Raw genomic sequence first — 22528 nt, forward strand, 5'->3', positions numbered from 1 at the left:
CCGTTTGGATGCCCTTTCGCCCTAGAAAAGATTTTAATTAGAAATCTGAAAATGGTATCAGTGTTAGCATTTTATGGTGATTTATTTAGCGAAAATTAAGTGACATAGTGGGCGGTATCGATCCATAAATTCATAGAGGCTTTCATAATTGGATCAGCGTCTGCTCCGAGATCTCGAAGCTGGCTGAGGACCTACGGCTGGTTTTCGAGAAAGGGTTCAGAATGGAATATCTCTTAAGTCGTGGTAGGATAATCGCTTATTGTTAAAATGTTTTTATCCCAATCAAGTGGTTAATTTTCTAATTATACAAGTTGATGAGATTTCTGCTGGTTTGCTGCATGTAATCTTCTGCGAAGCACAAATTATGTTGATATTATATTTCGTACCAAATATATCGTTTCCCAATACTTTTGAGTTACGTAATTTGTATCGATAATATTGTACACATTTCCAAATTGATATAGTTTTCGCCCTCAGGCGTTGGATGGGAATCATTACTTCGTTACAACAATCGTATTGTAAGCACATATTTTGTGCTCATTTTTCTTGTTTATCTGTTAACACTTCAAAATAGCCATTTTTTATTTCGATTTTACTTTTCCTTTGAAAGTGAAAATTTTTACAAAGCATCCTCAATGCAGTAATTTAATGCGATGTTTCCACTGGTAAAAGGGTGTAATGTTTTAGCTCCCTATTTCAAACTACTCTCACAGTTTTCCGAAATATTTTATTCTTTATCATAAAGAAGCATAAAAATGATCGCATTTACTTTCCGCCCATCAGTCATATGGGTTATTTATATATTTGACGAACATTTATTATCCTCAAATGCCCTTTTGCCTCAAGATACTCTTTGGCAAACCTCCGCTTCAGTTCCCAGTCCCTCTCTGAATATCATAGAATCCAAAAACTCATAACATTCGCTCGCTCTCCCGTTTGGTTTCAAAGGATATTGATGGAAAATTTGGAGAACAGCAGGGATTTGTTGAGAAAAATGACTAGTGGGTTTTTGTAAGCCCATTGGATATCGATCCGCATCCATACCATATATATATTGCCCGCTTTCTTTATTTGACTCGTTATCCTCCTGGGCATAAACAAGGATTGCCATAATAAAAACATGATTTTTTGGTCTTTGCATGTTCAATATCTCCTTAAATAACTAAGACGCCTAAGTAGAAATAGTATCTTTTCTTCTATTTTCGTAATGCCATGACTATCTTTAATGACGATTCCGCAACTATTTAAAATTAAGTCTTTTTTTTTTAAGGCATCTTGAACTCAGTTTGCAGATGCAAAATAAATGCGAGCGTATGGAAAGCCTTCGTTGGGGAAAATGAAATAAGGGGAAATTACATGTGAAAGGTATTTGTGCGAAATGTTTGTTTCTTTCTTTTTCTCCCGTAGTTGTGCTAATTTAGCCATTTTATAATTAAATGCTAGTTATAGTCTAAATAAATCATTTATTTAGAGAAATATTATATTTGGCAGGAGAACTTCACCGAGAGAGCTGTTAAATAGTGCTATCAATGAAACGTAATTTAAATATATGTGCTACTCGTCGCACGGTGACCCGCTTTTTTCCCAAGGCGGTTGTAGTCTCTCCTACAGATTATGCATGAAGTATATCAATGATGAATACGCTCACCTTTGCTAAAGATGAGGAAAAAAAAGGTGCATTGACTGTATTTCTCGAGTAGAGTGAGTTGAGTGAGCAAGTTTTAGGTGGAAGACTGAGCGCGCGGAAGTTCTCCTTAAAAGGTTTTGGGGCGGAGGGGAAAAGGAGAAGCGGAGGTGGAGGAGGGTGGGGTGAGAGGGTGGAATTGGGTAGTTGAAGCAGCGAGGCAATTAAGCGTAAAGCGTTCATGGCGTTTAATTCCGGTGCTCTGCTCAAGGACTCCTCCATCCCATACAAATACCCTGCACACCCTCCTGAGAAACCTCTTTCCCGTACTACCCCATATACAGGATCCCCCTGTATCTCTTGTTCTCATTTCTTCCCAATACCTCCTCGCCTTCTTTGCCAGCTTCTATTTCTTCCCTATAGTCATATTTTTTCTCCCTGCTATCTGCTCTTCTACCGTCAAGTCTGACTACTACTCTTACGCTCACTCGTCTCAATGGCTTATTTAAAAAAGTCCATTTCACTTCTTACCACCAATTCCTCCGTGACCTCGCAGATCATCCCGTTAAGTCCCAGCTCTACACTTCTTTCCTCCCTTTTATCTCCTTGTTTTCCTGTGATGAAAGTCGGATTTATTCTACGTGCTCAATCTCTTCCTTTCTGCTACAAAACATTATTTTCACTACCTCAATCGCAGTTAATATTATATTTTCTTTGCGAATGATCTCACAGGGAAATCATTTCCTGATAGGGTGTTCAAGATTTGTGGTTACTCTACGGAATATTACGAAACCAGAAATAAAATATGGGAAATCTCATGGAGTTAGAGTTTATTCTCATTCACCGGAATGTATTCCAGCAAATGTATCCCTGACTTACATCGAGAAGAAAGAAGTTTACGGTAGGTGAAACAGTAACCAAATTGCATCACATCGTGTTGGACATATATAAAATAATTACAATGCAGTAAAATGAAAGACCGTATCGTTGTCTGTAGAACTATTTATGATTACCGAGAAAAAGACTAAAAATTTAGTCGAATCGGAAATAATGGATCATTCAATTTTTTCGTACAAAGCTCTAGCAGCGTACACTCTTCTTGGAGCCATAAAATATATTTCTAGTGTTATTATTGTTTTCAACTTCCTTCTTGGACCTCTTTATGTTGCTTTGCTGGCATGAAATCGATCGATAAAAAAAGCTGTTATGTTTAAAATTTCGAAATATTTTCACTAAATTATTCGAAGTGCAGTAGGCTCAAGTTTTATTGCACACTTTTGTGTCGCACGAGCCCTCTCTGAGGAAAATGAAGCATTGAGTCCTATTGGTCCTCTAAGTTGTGACCAAGTGTGGGAGAGTAAACTTTTGAGTGTCAACTCGATTGCGGCTCCCGTAGCCCTTGAAAAACCTCTTGCAACGATTTTTTATTCGAGATTTTTAGCGCGGATGTTATTTCACGGACACTATAGAAAATGAACCTCTGCTTGTTGACAAAAACTCTTGAAATTAATTAAGACCTAAAAACGAGTTTTCCGTGGCTGGAACATTTCCCTGTACTATTTTTATCATTTAATTTCGCTCAACTTAGCCTGAGAACATATTTATTTTCATTTTTAAGGCGAGAGAAGTTACGAGTAAATTGAGAGGATTGAATTGAGTTGAGTAATGACTCACTAGATGAAAACATTCCACAAAACTAAAGTAGATAGCTCGTGGGTTTTAAAGGTGAGGTATAAGGGTCGGTTTATTCCCGAGTATGATATGGTGGAGGGAGATATTCTGTTAGCAGTTAAATTGCAATTTCTTTTCTCAGCATTGGGCGGAATTGGTTTTAAGGGAATCTCTCAAAATTTGAGAAATGAGATAGGGGGATAAAATAAATATAAAGATGCCTGAAGAGTTGCGAGAAAAAGAATTCAAATGGCTAGGGTCCGTGGAGCCTTAAGCAGTACATGGGTCTGTTCTCTGAAGCAGAGTTTGGGTTTGAGCATTGGGAGGAGGAAGAGGTTTTTTTTAAAGAGTGCATTGACAGTCTGTTAAGTTTTTTCAGGGGAATGATATAGTGGTGTTTTTGGGGTTACTTGAGAAATGCGGGGGCAGTTTGTGTTTTAAATAATACGAAAACCTGCTAAAAGTAGTAGCACATGGGATAATTTACCTTCTTATTTTCTTCCTGATGCACGGGTAGCTCACACGAAGTGCTATAATTAGCTATGTATCTGCCACATTTAATTTTCATTGAAAAACGTAAGACAAACATGTGGAAATGATGTACCAGAGATTTTTCATGAAATAGACTGTAGATAGTACTTTCTTCGGCGGTAAATACCTATACTGAAATGAGAACGATGTAGAAAAGATAGGATGGACCCTATGAAAGGATGGCAAGCTAGATTTCTAAGGCCTAATCGTATTATATAAGAGAACGCAATTTGCCATTCAATATCAATGCATCATTTTCGCAAAGAATACGAATTTATTTGTACCGTCTTTTTGTGGAAAGTCGCATTTTGAGATACTGATTGAACACTTTATTTTATAATCTTATCATTTCAGCTCATATGGCTATTGGCTTCAATAATTGCAAACCGATTGATTCATTGGTTTATCAATAACTTACGAATTGCATTCGGGCTCTGAAGGCATTGCATGAACTTGCGAAAGGAGAAATACTGATTTTTGAACATTTAAATAACTATTACACTTCAGATGATAACTTAAATAATATCTCACGGACATCGTACTGCTTTTGTGGACATGTAATTTGGAGCTTTCTACTCAATTTATGCAATAATTAACACCATCGAGCCAGAAGATGGCCATTTGCTTGCTGGAGTCACAACCTTAGTGTTACCAATATATTTTGTAGCAAGATGGAGTACAAGATGACATCTTTTTAATTTAGCTGTTTTGCATAACTTACGGGCTTCTACGTGTTTTGATTTTTTTAACTTATTATAGTCACCTTCATGGAGCAAATATTAGGTTTTCCTGGGGGTTATTACGAAGGGATCAAGGTAAAATGAGTTTTGAAAAAGGGTGGCAAGCATCTTTGGAACCAAAAGAAGTTAGTAGGTATTAGTTTGGCCAAGCGAGGGGTAAAATGAGAGGGCGAGGTTGGTTTAGAAATGGTTTGAATGATGCTGCCGAAGCTAAAGAGGTGGGAGTTTTGGCATCGCGGGGAAATGTCTTGATATATAGCTAGGGGGCTAAAAGAGGGTTGGGAAAGGGAAGGGTCGGCGTGTTTAGAACGAAGGGAACCAATATTAGACGAGGTAGGGAATTTAATTTTCCTGGGGGAGCTTGTGGGGTGGCCTTAGGGGGAGAGCGATTACTAAGGAAGGGTTTAAAGTGTAGGGATATGGTAAAGGAGGGGGAGGCAGTGATGGTTGCGAAAAAATGTTCCGCGATTTATTCTCTGTTATTAGGTCTGGCGAAGAGAATTGAAAATTCTGCTGTGAATAGGGGTTGTCTATGGTGTTTAATGGCCTTGATTATGTTCTTCCGGAAGGGTCGAGTGCGCTATCTTTTTCATTTTGAAAGGTGCAATAACGCCCGACTTCGAATCAGATCCTTTTCTCTTCAAGTGCCGTGTGTTCCTTCCATCTGCATTTCTCACGTCATTATCTTCACCATCTTGATGAAATCGTAGACGACGCGGAAAATGAGGGACGTGATTATCTCGGATTGTTTTTGTTACCCCTCCATAAAATCCAATAAAATTTTCATACCATGGGTATATATTATAGTAATGTGTCATTTCTTGAAATTTTGTTCACTGCCTCATGATTGTAAACCTGTAAAAATGACAAGCTAATTATTTCCTCAAAATTTCATCACGAAAAACGTATTTTAGACAAGGAGAAAAATTAAATGCTTGCAGTCAAATTCAAGGAAAAACGTGATTCTACTTATTGAGCTTGAACTAATTGTTAATCAACAAGCAAAATGATATTTTCTCCACATTTTTTTACTTTTCCTGCACGATAAATCATGGAGAGATGCCACTGATTTTGTAAATATAACTATATTTTTCCTATTTTACTTTTTCGAATAAACTTAGTAGTAAATGTGGTGACTAGTCTTGTTTCTGACGTACACACATATCGTATAGGTACTTAAATGTTTTTTTTTTCTTTTCTTTTGAAAAAATTATATGTTAAAATAAAAGTGTTCCGAGAAAAAAGACGTATAGACTCATGTAATCCGGGGAACTCCCAACGTTGCGTGTAGCTAACGTTTCACCGATGGAAAACTAAAAACAATAAAAATACATAAATCGATTATTCATCAAAATATTTGGAATTTTGAAGTTGTAAACATGCTTGGGATTTATTGGGTCAAATCATCCTTCTCTTAGCTATAACAATTATTTTTCTTTTAAACATTACGTTGCGGCGTCTATCCCGTAGGGAGGTACTCCGCATCTATAAGGGTGATACGCCGCATTTAATTAAAACCGGTGATAACTAATATCTGTATTCTTCAGCTCCATCAAAAAGGAAAAATTGTCGCAATACTGACGTTTTGAGGTAAAAAATGCATGCAAAGTCTTTTGATAAATTATTTTTATAAATATATATAAATAAATATTTTTACTATTTTTTCTAATTAGTAGTACATGGCTACGATTTAATACAACCAAAATGCAGGTTCTAAAGGTAGAGCTATGTTTATGCCATTTTATAAAAACATAGACATGTAAAAACCAAGAAATTCAACGCACACGGGCTATATTTGCCCATTTTATTTAAAAATGCAAGTTAAACCGAAGGAGATCAGTTAATACGTTCTTAATTTAGCCTTTTGTTATTCCAAAATACAAATTGAAAAATAAATTAAGGCACTTTATTACAATTCTACCTTGCTTAAGTCAAAACCTGTTTTAGCCTGCAAATTTAGCATAGTAATGTTCAAAATATGTGTAAAAAAATTCAATACTATGCAAAACGAAAATACTTTTTAGTTTTGGTATGCACGCTAAAACAGTTACAACGTTGCTAAAAACGTTATAATTTATTTGAAATCGTTTTGCATTCCGTGCGGCGTGTATGCTTTATGAGAGAAAGGCGGCTAGTGTACCGAAGTTCAGTGCGGCGTCCCTTCCTTTCTCAACGGACCAGACGCCGCGCATCGTGACTCTATGGCCTTTAAGGCGTAACTAGACTCAAAATATTCCGAGCAGAACTTACTGTTTCTGCAAACGTCAAACCATCGTAATAGTGGTTCAACGTCCGATACGAATTTAGTGCAAGGAGAGGAAAAATTTTTAAAAGTTAAAATACCTGGCATCTCGGTATTTGCGCATTAAAAATCTGTAAAACCTATGAAAAATAAACGGGACATCCTTGCCTATTCTCTAGCACCTTTTGTGAACCTGCATTGCGCATCAGCCCGCAATCTGTCACGGAACGCCGAAAATAAGGGTAGTGCGCTGTCTATCCCGCCTGCGGGATCTCTCCCTGATTTACTCGATTCATAATTTAGTGATGGTGAAATATTATCTGAAATTAAAGAAAATAAAGTCGGCAATGTGGAGAATATGGGAATAAAATTGCTGAAAGAACCCCTCGAGACAGGATGTGAAAGAGAAGGTAAGCGTAGATATTGTAACGTTCGTTGATAAGAGAGCGGAATGGAGAACTGTGTGAAATATATCTTGTTTAACGACTTATGACGATGATGGTCCCATATTTCATACAGATATTAGACCACATTTTTTCCGATTCTTCCGTCTTTATTGTCTTCATTTTTATAAAGTTTATGGATTTACATTTTCATTTAATGAGCCAAAGTTTTTTTTCGTATCTAGACATGCATTCTTCACCAAGGTCTGCCAATTTGCCATGAAGGATTGAAAAGAAAGTTGGTGGGCAAAGACAAAAGTGACGGGAGGACAGAAGAATAAATTTACGCTGTGTATAATGTTTTGTGCATATAGTAAGCATTACCATACTATTGGTAAAATATAATGACACGTAATCCATGCCTTTAGCAATGCCTCTCTTTCATTTTTCTGCATATCATTAATTTATTAACATTAAATAGTATGCTATGCGAATTGATTGCTATATTACCTATCGTAGACGTATTTATTTTCAAAATAAATGCTAGGAAGTAGAGAATTTCGGAAACATTTCAGTGAACTTTATTTTTTTAAAGTGTTATTGGTTTTGTACATAAATTATTTCCCAATGATTAATACAACTCTCTTTTTGCAGAGGGATTCCCTGAATTTGGAGCCAAGCAATGTGGCCAACTGCGTGTCCAAAGGAAAATCTGAGGTAAGTACATGAATATTCGGTTTATTTACATGCTGACGAATGGAGTATGGGTTCACTTGTGGAGACCTACCATTAAAACACATAGTTACACATCAACTCTCGTTCTCCCATACACGAAATTTACTTGGATTAATTCTTTTAATCTGAGATTCAGTCGCATTTTGCATACTTCGCTAAAGAAAACTTATTACCCGTGTTAACCGTAGTTACTCTAGGTCATTCTCAAAAGTAAATCAAATAAAAGTAATGATATGTAAAGAAATTATAGTGCAAAATTTCATTATATACCACATTTTATGCAAAAATAATGAGGCACTTCGTGTAAGAAAAAATAATTTATCTTAATAACATATCCAACTATATTCTACTTTAACTGTAGGCATGGAAGGAGATATCGCACTCCACAAAAAGAATAAGAATTATTTTGCAAAAAATGACGATACCATGTTCACAACCGTGTAATGTTTATTGACATTAGACTATGACGCCACCTCGTTCTACATTTCACTACATTTAATTCTGGTTATGTGTGTATTTTGAAGTCATCAGTTGATGTCCTCATTACTGTGAATTCTTAGTGACGGAAAAGAACCTGGACTCATGCAGAGTCATCAGAATTTTTCCTATTATGGCAGAATTTTTTGAGCGTGGTTGCTCATATTTCTCTTTTTTAGGTATGTACGGGGTGAAATTGCGATGTGAATGCGGTCCCAGGCTGTGTGCGAAATTGCGGATTTTGTAATATTTATACAATTTATATGTGTTTTTGCAACTTATTATTTATTTATTTTTTTCAGTTTTGGAAATTAACTCGGTCCACTTGTGTTATCTACCTCTCTCCTCACTTCCTCCCTCTAAAATTCCATTTCCGCCCAGACATTCACAGTACCAATTGGTAATTTCTGGTTCGATTGCCGATTGAAGCAGCGACTCCGAGAGGAGACTCGCATCTTTTTTGCGTCCGTGTGTGAGTGAATAGTGGAATCTCTTTTCCTCCGTCGCTCCTTTCCGAGAAAAATACTTCCGTCGTGTCGTTCGAGTCAAACACGACGGAAGGCAGCGTGAAGATATTTTACGTGTCTAGCGTCACCTTGCTATTTCATTTTCCGTCCCTTCATCTTCTGCATTTCCTCTCTTCAAGTTAAAAAATAAAAACCAATTCGCACCTTCAAGTTTTCCTCGTAAAGTTATGCGCATTCATTCCTTTCTTCCTCCTCTTTCATTTTATCTTTCAATCATAACAAAAGCGAGGTTATTTTTTTATCTTTTCATAATGCGGCACAGAATGATCTGCTTCCTCCGATAGAATGCTCGAATACTCACCTTTTCCACGCCGTATATTTTAGTATTGTTTGTTTATTGGGAGATACCTAAATATGGTGCCACAACCTGTATTTTAATCTGTGATCAAGATGGCTTCATTATTTGGTTTTTCAGATAATTCAAGCATATTTTCTAGCATTTTTTTTATAGTATTCACTGTTTTCAGGTAATATTCACCTCATTTTATCTGTTGGCTAGAATTAAATATGAACGATTAAAATTATTTACCTTGACTTTTTAAGACATTATTTCCTGACCAATTAAATTATGTAAATTACTTGAAGAATGATCTTGGCCCTTTTCGACGCGTCCGTTGACGTGAATGCTCTCTTAATGCAGGCAATCTTCGTGGTATACGTAATGATAACCGACGAGTAGCTTGCGCGTCGAAACTTCGGCAGTAATGAATCAACTCATCGTAGAAAATACCTGAGAGCATGTCATTGTGTAAATAACTTATTTTATTTGCGAGTCGTTTAAGTAATTAATGCACGGCTCTTCGTGAGTTTCATTTTTGTCTTATTGAGCAAGTCATTCTGAGGGTTAAAATGTTGACACATATTTATAACTCATATATCCCCATGAAGACCTTAATGCATAAAAATAGGACAATTTAAGTGAAATTCATTATGAATATATGGGATCTACATGGATAAAGTAAAAGCTGTTGTCATTGAGAGGTACGCAGAAGGCAGTTTCCAGCCTTCTGGCGCTTGTGTTCACCACTGTCCATTTTGTACAAATGCGGAAAGCATCCACAGACAGGTTTATTCACCACGTAATATAGGTTTCACGTGTGATAAATATTTTAAATACTGTGGTAGGTACTCGTAAAAGTTTAGCAACATTGAGAGCGGATCGTCAGAAGGTGTCGGGCGAATATACTTAGTTAAAAATTAAGTTTTATTCTATCGGATTCAAATAGCATGATCGTCAACGCTGTGGCGTGTTTATCATTAATTGGGGAAAAAAGCCTTTTTTATGAAGATGAGATTTTCTATTTACACCTATCACTAATGTACAGTTAGAGAGTGTAACTGCTGAGCCCATCTAACTTTGCATTTGAAGCGTTCGCATGCATGGAGTGGATAATTTTAATTCGTAATTATAAATCCTTTTCCATAATTGCATATCATAGTTCTGTAAAGAGTTGTAGTTGGTAGGAGGGATGACTCTCTACCTTACCTATTCTCGTGACTACCCCAAACAGATGTCCGTGAAAGAAATCTCCATAAACCTGGACACTTTCCCTAAATCCCCTATTTATCTTCTATGGTCTGATTCATTCCTTTTTCGCGTTCAATTCCTTCCCTTCTTTCTCCGTTAACTCTTAACTTCTCTCTGCCTCGTCACCTACAAATGGCCAGATTCACCCTTTTCCTCTATTCTTTCCCCCTCGGGTTCCTGTGTCGTGATATCCATCGCAACACAGACGTTTGGTTTTGCTCCTTTCGTTCATGATCAGCCGTTTTAGAGCTTGGAGAAGAAGAGTCCTTGGGCTTTCTTTATTAGCGTAATATATTGTATGTTCTCTCGCGTTTGCGAAACGCTTTTGAGAGTTGATGAAGTCTTCACGGGAAATCAGCCGGGTCAGGATGGGTGCCAACGTTTCAATGGCCTTCTCTGTCATCGTCTTCAGGGCGAAATTTGCGGAAAACGCCATTGAAACGTTTGCAGCGATGTCCATCCTGACCCGGCTGATTTCCCGTGAAGACTTCATCAACAAGATTCGCCGGGAAAGCACCAAATTCTTCATTGCTTTTGAGAGTTCCTCCGACCAAGCACTTTCGCGAGACCGCTTAGTTTTCTCTCCCTATCACATCTCGCTTTTGCTTCAGTGCGGCTGGAATAAATACATATGGACTCGAGTGCTTTTGTGGACTATCACGTGGTCATTCGGTGCGCGTGGCGTTGTTTTTCTGGAAGGACGAGAAAAAAAACTTTGGTGTAGTACGGGATTCATTTCATGTATGTCATAAATAGATAAAATTGGAAATAATGATGTATATTCGTTTTTGATGTAGCTACTACTCTTTTTTTGGAAAATATATAATTGATAAACCTTAAGATGTTTTACATATAAATTGATAATATTATGTTCTTTCACCTCGAATTTGGTGGAAAAAAACACCGATATTGGAGCCAACACCGCTAGAATGAAATTTACTTTGAGATGGCCTTGCATTCAAAGCGGAAAGAAGGGAAAGGAACAAATCGGTAATCATTAATTCTTGGGGGGTTTTAGGAGTTAGTATTGCGTATTTTTTGTAACTTAAATAGGAACCTGTATTTCACAGGTTTTTATTTACTACCATGAGTCTGTTTTGTTGACCTAAAAGTTGTAGCCATATTGACTGTTGGCTTATGACTATTGTAAATTACTGCGGTGTGTAATACTTATTCACAGTAGTCATTACTCTCTGTAACGTGTAACGTATAAGTTAATTATAAGTGAATATAAATTGCCAGCATTATGTTGGTATTTTGCTTCAAACTAGAGAACCCGGAGTTGAAATCCGAGTGAAGCCCACTAAAAAAAAATCCTTAGTAATTCATAATTGTTATTACTTTAAGTAATTCCATGCATTCAGAGAAAGAAATAAAAACATATAAATGAATGTTTAATATTCTCGGGCCAACGGCCATTAATAGCTGACATATATTCCTGACAGTTAAAACAACAACCGTGTTAGTACACTGATGTAGTGATTAAAATTGCTCGAAAATTAGTAAATTTTCATGGAAAGGCACAGGAAGGTGGTATTCCGTGGAAAAAGAAATTAAAAAGAATGAAGGAAAAGAGAAAATGTAGCTCATTTGTTTCATATTGTGACATTATAAATAGCTTTCTCGTGGTAAAATGAATAATGAAAAAAAATGTTGTTCTTTTCCTGGTAACAAAGCTAGGAAATGGCAATTGATCAATACATTTTGGCTTTCACTTTGGCAATAAATTTCATAGCTAAAGCAAACGCGTAGTTAAATATTAAAATTTTGTTAAAACCACCTCATGGCCGGTAAATTTTTTCAAAAACTTTTTCTGAAATGAATGCGTCATAATTACTTCAAACAATAATGCGAGACAATATTTTAAACATATGACAGGGTTATTGAACAAATATCTTGCAGTATATTAAGTTAAACTTATTAGAACTGATTAATGGCCGATCTATAAGGCAAAAATACCGTGATATATGTTCTATCGTAGAGGTATTAAATAACTAATGAAGTAAAACTTCCTCTTTTTCGTCCTTTTATTTCATCTCACAGAAGGATTATTTGGGTAACGTAAAGTTTTCTTAAAACTAGTTACTGAGATCCTGGGCAAACTCCATTCAATTCGTAAATTTTATTTGGAAGAATATTTCACAAATTGCCTACTCGGCGTTTTCCGGTCCAGCCTTGTCGACGAGTTTCAACCCGGGAGATCTCTTTGCTTGATGATTTCCTAAATCTTTTCCTCTTTTTATTCATCTAAGGTTTTTTCTTTCGGTTTCCGACGATTATGAGTTCTTAATACTTTGAATGCTGACTTCTAAGTAGGTTATTTGTTTCCCGTTGCGAGAAAATTCAATTTCTGGCTACATCAGCCGCCCGTGGCCGTTAGAATGAATCAGGAAGCCAAAGACCTATAAACTTAGTCCCTTGGAGCTCACTGTCTTCAGATTTCTTCTTCTCCTGCCCATCCGGTTGCCTTTTCTCTTTATTTCATTAGGTTCTTGTTTAAACCTCGTTTCTGCTTTTATCGCCGGCAGAACCTCTATGCCCTGGATGACTCTTTCCTACCCTCACACCGCTGTTGTACTATAATGGCTCTTTTATTAAAAAAAGCAGAAAAATCTTATTGAATACTCAACAAAGAACCACATTCACTGTTAATGGTCATTTATTTAAGAATTTACTGGACGCTTTATATACCTTTCAGAGAACTTACTAAACGAGGTAACGCATATTCCATTTAAATTGACTTGAATTTCAGCTCAAGCATTTAGAAATTTCAGCTGTGATATTGGGATGGTCATATAACGTTTGGCAATTAAATGTATTCTTAACAACTTAACTGAAACATGAGATTTTCCCGCAAATTTTGTCGCTAAAAAACAATAGAAAGCGTAAAAATATCGTGTTTTACATAGATTTTGTAGAGCTCTTTGTGGCTTGAATTACGAAATCAGTAAATTCAATTTTAAATTCACATTAATTTTCCTATTAAATATAATTTGTTCGATATCATTAAATTTATTGGAGGAACAGTAGGCAAACTAAATTACGTTTGAAAATCAGTCGTAAACTGATTCCCATGCTTGTCAACACTCTACTGCCGGTACGACATAGCGAGAATGAGTCTCTTCATTTACATTTGCAATGTGAAGATATTCTGGACAATTGAATGTCACAGTCGTCAAGGTTAATTTTATTTAATTCATCTGAAACCGTTACATTCCTTTTTAATAAATTTAGCAAGGCATGATTTCTCCATTCTTCTGGGTTTCACCACGTGGATTTTCTAAATCAATGCGGTGAAACCCAGAAGCATGGAGACATCATCTAGACAACGCCGCGGAAAACTACGCATCCACGTTAGCAAGGCTTACTTACTCTAAAGGATTGTAAAGCACAACTTGCTGGAAATGGTGCCCTTATACATGCATTGAAACGTAATTCTTGAGATTCATTGCAGTCACTATCAATTACATTACTCATCAAAAAGTGACATTTCTTTCGTTTTTTTTTTTTGGGATTGGCTTTGAGACTACTTCTCTCTTAACCAAAAAATGTTATACTAATATTTAGTGAAAACTTAAGTAGCCAAGTCTGATGATGATAATTCACAGAAATAGCCAATCCAGAGAGTACTAGTATGCTCTGACAAAATTTAAGGGGTATAGAAAAATGCAGGAATATATTTCTTAACGATGGCTGCTTCCACCAAACATAAATTTGGCTTTACAAAGAAATACCTGCACATCAAATGAGTGATTTATGCTTTACAATAGATAAAAACAGCCCATTTGTTACGTACATACACTCAACTGAATGTTTCTTTTCGGCAATTCCAAGAAAACAGAATGAGTGACTAAAATTAGGTGTCATTCTGCATCTTTCTCTTTCGGAACTTAAATAATTTTGAAATTATGTTTATTGCCTTATTTGTCAATTTACCCAAAGCAATTTATATTGGTGTTGATGCTAAAAATATATTACCTAGTTACGTTTACCATCAATAATCAGGAAGTATTCTTAAGCCTCAGGCATCTCTGCTCAATTAAAAATTAGGTTTTTTTCGTGACTGGGAATGTAGTGCTAGGTATTTTAAGTGTTTCTCCTTCAAAATAATTTATCGCTTCTTAGGCAAACCCTCAAAGCAGCGATAAGGCTAAGTACTTGGTGTTAGCGTTTGGCACAGGTTTCATCTCCTCGCAATGATTTTTCAGTAGGGTAAAAAAAAAGAGGTTTTACGTGAGAGGAAACCTTAGAGGTCGCCTTTCAGAGAGAGGGAAAAAAGCAAGCAGAGTGATGCTTCGACTTTAATACGATTTTTCCTCCTCTGCTGTCGACCTTTCTTTCCTCCCTCGACCTTTTATTTTCCTGGAACCTCTTACCTGCCTTCTCTCCTCGTCTCCGTTCGAACCTTTCTCCGTTTGAATATTATATTTTATTCCGATGGTAATCTGATCCATCGACATCCTCAAAAGAGTCGACGTCCCTCTCCCCTTTGGCGGGTGTGGACGTTACCGGACGTGCCTGGAGTATTCAAAACAATGCTCTCCCGACGTATATCGTCTGCAAGTCACACCTTTCTTCAATATCTTCCGTGAGAAACAAATATTTGAATTTTTTCCTCTGGGTTGTTCTAATCTCGGCTCTGGTTGACTCGTCGTTGATGCTTACAATAGCTTTGCTTGCCTGTAACACCTGCCTTATTATCCTCAATTCAAATAAGTAATAGTAGCGGTTGTAGCTCTCCTTTATCATAGGAGTTGAAGGAATGCTAACTTTGCTTTTTCCACACGGTGATTTATTTTGGGTTCATTGCTGCGTAACATTTTCCAAGTAAACACCTTGAGTGAAATAAGTAATGAAATGAATAATTAAGGAAATTATGATTAAAATATTATATATGATTGAAGATGCACATTTCTGGGCCAATCCAGGTACAAAATTAGAATATTTTGGGTGAACATCATGAAAATGTTAAGGTTAAGGTAAGTTAAGGACATAGTAAGTCATCGAGTGGAAGAAGCAAAGTTTTCTTCATTCGACTCTTTTTGGTTCAAGTGCTGCATTAGAAATGGCTCGGAATTATATTCCATCGTTTATCTCAGGATTTAATATATTTTTTGAGCCTCTTATTTTAATTTACTGAATTAGTAAGAAGTGAAGTGTTCAAAGCAGAAAATTTGCTGGAATACACCGAGTTTTTACAGAGGTTATTGAAAATTTATAGTATTGAAATCTGCGGAATATCTTATCATAATTTGACCTTTTCTTACATCAGCGTTTTTTTTTACTCTATCTTTACTTTTGACGTCAGCCACACATGCTCGCAAGTCAACCGTCATATTCCCAAGATTAATACATCCGGCTTTATTACCCCCGTCAGGAAGGAGAGCCAAACTGAATCGAGGAAAATATCAGAGGCCGGAATCTAAGAGGAAGGGAAATAAAGAGGAAGGAAAGGAAAGGAAGTTAGGTTCAGTGGAGGAGAGATGAGGAAGTGAGGAAATGGGAGGAGGAAATGGCAGTAGGCTGGGTGGCTAAATTGCTTGTCGACGAGTGGCTAAATGAGGTCGGGTCGAGGTGAGAAAACCTCATACTGCCCTCTGGAAATTCAGGGTAGTTTCAATATGGTTGATAGAGGCGTGTTTTTCGCGTAGATTTCTAGGTCCTGAGTTCTTGTACTCATTTCGCTTGGATGTGTCTGTTTTATCTGCTACTCTCTTATAGTAGGTTATTCACTGATTCGCACTTCGTGATGAAAGGATAGGTATTGAATATCTAATCGTGTACCAGAGTTACTTTTGACTACCTATTTGAATATAGTTGTTTAAAGAACATGGATCGATAGAGGAACAGCTCCTAGTGTATCCGTGTCAGAGAAAAATCGATGGAGGGATAGTCCAATCAAAGGCCAATAAGTTTGAATTCTTGGAAAATAACTGTCTTTGGCTAAAGCAGTAGTATTCCAGCTATATGGCTCTCTAACATTTTGAATAATATATATTTTGACATTTATAAAGACTTGGATCTTGGAATTTACCTTGGATCCATCCACTAGTTTTCGTTGACAATTTGGCCAGAAGAATGAATTTACCTGTATTCTATGCGTTTTGTACCATTTACTCACCATTTATGGGTATATAATATGAATGTACCATCTAGAAGGGTAATGGTGGTAAAATAATTTTGAAAAATGGCTGAATCACCATTTTTAAGTGTTTTTGCGACCATGGATGTTTTGGTTCCCTCTTTGCATTCGTAAATTTCCATGCTTCAGTCCTCTGCGTCGCCTCTTTTCGTGACTTATTGTCACTGAGCCACATGGAAATACTATTTTTTTCCGGATGAGTTTAACAGTTAATAATAGCCCTCGAAAATGAGAAACAACCTTTGTTAGGGATTAAAGTACAACTTTTCTGCAATTTTACTCAAATAGGTTGACTTTTAAATATATTAATTCCAGTGTTTAACTTTAAGTAATAACTTTAGCCCTTGCTTGTCCCTGAAGTTTGCGAGGGAAGTCAAATATCAACGCTTTCTTGAATCTAATTGATCCCATTATTTCATTTAATAGAACCCAATGTCATGGCTTAGTAACTCATTTTTTTCTTTTGATATGTGGTGATACTTCGGTGAGTATTACTCAATATATGCCTGAAATAATCAGTGAGAATTTTAGCAACATGAACGGAACTATGATTGTTCTTATTCATGTTTCTTTCCCTCACAAGACTTATCCGTCCTAACGATGGGAAAAATATACCATTTAGACAGAAGTACTTATTTCAATTCTTCCTGCTTTCATATAAGTAGGTAAAAAAACTTGCACTTCAATAAATTTGGGTTTTACTGACCTCACACGTTTCTGGTTCTCACATCAACGGAAGCCAAATATCACAAGATTCCATATCTCACTTTCGGCTTTTCCACCTTTCCGATTTGCGAATTCACGGGGCACTTTTAAACTACTCCCATTTTTTTTCTCTAATGCCCCAACTCTATTCTCCTCAGCAGCGAAGAAATATTTCACTCTTTCACTTCAAATTGTACACGTATCCTCACCATAACGCTTCATAAAACTCTTCCCATTTCCCTTCCATTTCAAATACCGTCTCCATTGTGTACTGTTTCCACGAAAACTACTTTTCTCCATTTTTCTCTTACTCATCGCATCCAAAAGCTTTCGTTGCTATTATATTCATATTCCTTCCTTGGGCTACAGCGCTTCTTCCAGCGCTTCCTCTACAGCGATTTAAGTGAAATTGATCGAGAAAACGTTTACTCTAATTTTTACTATACATTTTAAACTTTCTAAGTACACTCTAAACATAAATTGGAATAACTAGGGGCTGATATGTCATTTAACCAGTCCTCTTTTGGCGTCCAAGTAATTTAAGTCAAACTCGTGAGTTCAACGAATTCAGGATTAAATTGCTAATTTATCTCTGATTTATAGCAATATAGATTTTCCAGTACATATGTTGTGTGAATAGTGAACTGATTCTTTAGGAAAATACCAGCGATAGATTGAAATTGGATTCAATTTTTAGAAAGCCTGACTTTAAAGGGCCCGCAAATATATTTTATCTAATTTTATGATTTTTTTTATCACTCGTTTCTTGGTCTTATCATAATTGGCTTGGATTCCATTTATGCAATATTTTTGGTTCTTGCGTATATTACGTAGCTCCACCACATCCCTTCGTCTATGATAGAAATGCAAAAGGTGTTGGGTGGGCTATAGGCTTAAGAGACCCACTTTACTACCGTACTCTCTCCCTCCCCACCTCCTTCACCCACTCCAGAGTCTCGCCAAAATAAGGCCAAATTCTCATTTCGACTGCAGCGCCCTCGGCCCGAGTCGTAAAACGCAAGAGTCTATTTTAAATGGAGATTGAATGCCCGGGTCACAAGGGCATAATCCACCTACACCTTCCCCTTCTATCCTTTCAAAGAAGTCAACCTCTCTGACGCCACACGCGAACCCTTTTTTCTCCCTTACTCTCTTTTTCATGATATTTACCGCCCGCCGTAGAGCCCTAGAAATGATATGATATTTTAATAGTCGTTGCCACTTGTCAGCTTTTCCATATTTTGCTGTTAAGTAAGTAGGATTAAACATTTGCATCCCTTACTCTTTAACGAGTGAACGAATCTGAGATTATTCGGGTACTTAAGGTCTAAAGGGCCCGATCCAATCCAATGGACTTGTCGAAGCAAGGAATCTTATTTCTTTTCAACTTTTTCCAGCGGTATTACTTTTTACAAATGAGTACGGTCTTTCTTTTCAATTCTATATTTCACATATAATTCGATAGAAGCCGTAGTATACACAGTAAATGCAAAAAAAAGTCTTTGTGTTGTAAAAATGTTTTCCCCGAAATTAATTCTATCGGATGAAGAATCGCCAGTGAATGACTTGAATGAATTTTTCTCGGGTTTCCAACCGGGTTAGGGTCTGTAAGATATTGGCCGACGTTTTGTTGGGAGATTTTCCTGGCATATTCAGGGCTGATGATGATCATCGAGTTAATTTATTATAATTATAAAGTATAAAATAATTCTTAATTAGGACCTTACTTATCACCATCATCAGCCCTGAAGATGTTGGGAAAATCTCCAAACGAAACGTCGGCCTGCCATATGCAAACCCTAAGAGGGTTGGAAACTCGAGAATAATACATTAAAATATTCAATTTGGTCAGACTTTTTGTTCCTTCAAGATTTTCGCCTTCTCTGGCCTTCTCTCATTCTAACTGCTCATGCCTATAACTCTTCTTCGTTCCATCCTCACCCTTATTTTCCCCACACATTCTCTTCTCCATAAACCCTTTTTTCCTTCTCAGGCTCGAAGTGCGCCCGCTGAGCTAGTGGGGTATTCATCAGAGCTCGCCCTCCACGGGGAGGTTTTGGCCGAGGGTGAGAGAGGGCATTTGCCCTCGCCTGCTCCTTACAGACGCTCTGTCTTTCACCCTCCAGTTACTCTTCCATACTGTCACCCGTCTCCTCAACAAGGTCTTGGAATACCACGCCACCCTTATTATCGTCCTTCAGTGATATTCCGTTGTCGCTGTGACACGCACCGGAGGATTCAAGGGACCCACTACACTTCCCTGTTCTCTTCCTCTCTATCATTTTCACTCTCTACTTTTGCAGTCTTACCATAGGAGTCCATTTCTCGTTAGTAAGATTTGGTTTAGCAGTCGTTGAAGTTTGATTTGAATTTAAAGCAATGTAAACTGAAACTAACAGCTCTTTAGTTTTGACATGGTATTTGCTGTAGTTTTTTCAGAAGTTTAAATAATTTACGGAGCACAATAATTTCCTTTTTAACTGCTAATTGACAATTTAAAATGTAAATACTAAGGTTACACAATTACTATAAGTATGCCAATAAACTGTAATAACACTTAGGGCTCAAATTTTAAATCCAGTTATCGCATCCAACCAATGTCAGTTGTATTTACAACTATTTTAAATGAAATCATAGGGACTGGATTAAAAACATTTTAAGTTCTTAATTGTAACTTCTCTCGCGCATTATCATAAACTTCGACCAAATGGAAAAGGATTTATTCTGATCAGTGACAAAAATAAGAAAAATATTAATTGTCAGCACTCAGTTTCGACTGTATGTCTCCTTAAATTATTGATATTTCATGTTTTAATCAACAATCATCTCGGTACATATGGTTCATCCCACCTCACGAAACGAAGCAATATTCAAAATGCCTTCCTCCACCCTCTATCTTTCTTTCCAATTTTCGGAGCAGTACCACCACTTAGCATTCTCCTTCATTTTCTTTTCATATTCGTTTTCTTTTGTTCTCTCATCTCGCTCTCATCTAGAATTCCACTCGAGCCTTTATTTCCTTCCTCTTTCCTCTCACCGTCTTCAATGGTATGCCATCCATCTCAAAATAATCCAGCCGCGCTGTACACTCGCCAACGCGATCTATTTCTTCCCCAAATCAATGTTCTCACCACTGTTGTGTGAATTAAAGACAATCGAGTTCTATTAGAAAGTCCTGGAGCTTACAACAGCTTTACAAACATTATGTGTACTAAAATATTCTATTTGAAGTTCCAACTAGACCTGTTTTACTGGATTTTAAATTTTCTCAGTAATTCTTCATCCACATAAATTTTATTTTGCACTTCGCATCTAGTTTTTATCGAATTATTATCTATAAACTGTGGCGTCATTCATTAAAAACCTTTCTACCCAAATGAAAAACGTCTTCTTGCTTTACCTTCATTTCATCTTCATTTTATGCTTAAAATGTTTACGCTTTAACATACATTGAAGGGGCATAAACGCCAATGTAATTCAATTTTAAGTTAATATCCTGCAAAGGAATGCTAATTGTCTGATATCCACAAGAGCGCAGTTGGTCTCATATAAACTTATTAAAGGAATTCGCTTTACTCATGATAAAATTGTTTTGATTGGTTATTATTCTCTTTATCTATGCCTTAATCTATAATTAAAATTAATTATATTTCGCTATCCGCCATGAGATTGAACTTTTATTGGAGCAATTCGTTATTCTCTGCCATAGAGGGTAATTTCAAAAGAGAAAGCTTGGTCTACTTGGATTTGCTTACTGCTATACTGGCACCATAATTAATGGGTGCCTAATAATATTCGGTCAAGGATAAAGAAGGTTAAGTTCATAGCCTGAGCTTATCCCTAAACCAAAGTTTGAGCGGCAATTTGCAGGTAGCGAGAGACCAAAGTTGTTAAAAAAAATAATAACGGTGTGATGCGCGGCATTCATCTATGTAAGTAATTTTTATGCAATCGGCCCTAGTTTAGTGCTGATTTTTAAGCTTTGCCGATATTTGGACGAAAATGCGCCTTTTTTATTCATTTGTTAGGCTGCAAGACCAGGGGTGTGAGTTGAACATCTATTGCCGTTTAATGTTGAAGAAAAAAACGCTTAAAAAAGTTTACATTGCTCACAAGGCCATTTGAAAAAAAATGTGGATCCCTCGACCCTTGACATTTCTATTTTATCTTATTTATTATTTTATTTGTTTTCTCTACTCCCTAAATAAAAATGAAATTGGATGGCAAAATAGTGGCACGGGATTGCCAATTATTCGTCTCTATCCCACTTTACCAAACATCCCTTCAATTCTCCACTCAATTTCATCGGAGTTTAAGCAAGTGCCATATAGTCGTTTGATTTCAAGATATTATGTAAAAAACGTGCATGCAGAATTTATCTGATCCCTTTTAATTCTTGATTTCTGCGTACAATCCCGTTTTAAATTTGACTTTTAATCTGTTTTTGTATTCGCGTTTTTTTTTCAAAGTATGTCTTCAAATCTGCCTTCTTGCATCACTTTTATTTCGTGTTGAAAAATCTCAGGGCGTTTTCAAATGAAAATTATGCTTACATGGATCACATGGATGGACACCCATTATAGTAATTGCGCCACATTTGAATGGTATTTCCCAGTGGGCGGATTTCTTAAAGGGGAATATGAGACCTGAAAATATTTCATTTTGAGGCCTTAAATTATTCTTCATCTTATACCATTTATGTACGCAAATCATTTTCTTCTATAAGTACCCGTAATAAGTAACAAAAAGCATTTTATCATTGGTCGTTTGGGCTAGTTTTACGGAAATTTATTGTATTCATGCGAAATTAATTTTTTTCATATAGCTTAGCATAAGGATTGTGTTTTGAGTTATAATCTATTTTTCTGTCTCGTTTAATGGCACATTTTCGTAGTCGAATCCTTCAGGAACTCTTTTAATTTACATTACGCAGGTTTACATTGTAAAGTCAGGTCATTCAATGACTAGTGTGCGTGCATCCTTGTGGCTCTTATTCGTACTTCGACCCGATTTTTGACGTTGCCTCTTTTTCTTTTCCGCTGATAATGCTTTTTTTTCCTGCTAAATTCCTCATTTCTATGCACTCCTCATCAGACAAAAATTGTTTTTTCTGTTACCGCTTTCTTCCCATTAAATCACTCCCTTTTGTTAATGTTAGTAATTTTCCTGTTCGCTATCCCGTTGCTGAGATAAAGTAAGTTGAGGAGATGGATATGACGACAC

At 36.6% G+C, this 22528-nt stretch overlaps 1 protein-coding gene across 1 annotated transcript in view; it reads left to right on the plus strand.

Moving 5' to 3' along the window:
* Positions 1-22528, plus strand: part of LOC124154635 (semaphorin-2A-like) — a 578813-nt gene that overhangs the window by 473521 nt on the left and 82764 nt on the right. The window contains exon 4 of the mRNA XM_046528477.1: positions 7846-7908. Coding sequence (XP_046384433.1) covers positions 7846-7908 — 63 coding nt within the window. The remainder of the gene's footprint in view (positions 1-7845; positions 7909-22528) is intronic.

Source organism: Ischnura elegans, chromosome 2 (assembly GCF_921293095.1).
Source record: "Ischnura elegans chromosome 2, ioIscEleg1.1, whole genome shotgun sequence".
In the NCBI taxonomy this organism is placed as follows: Eukaryota; Metazoa; Arthropoda; class Insecta; order Odonata; family Coenagrionidae; genus Ischnura; species Ischnura elegans.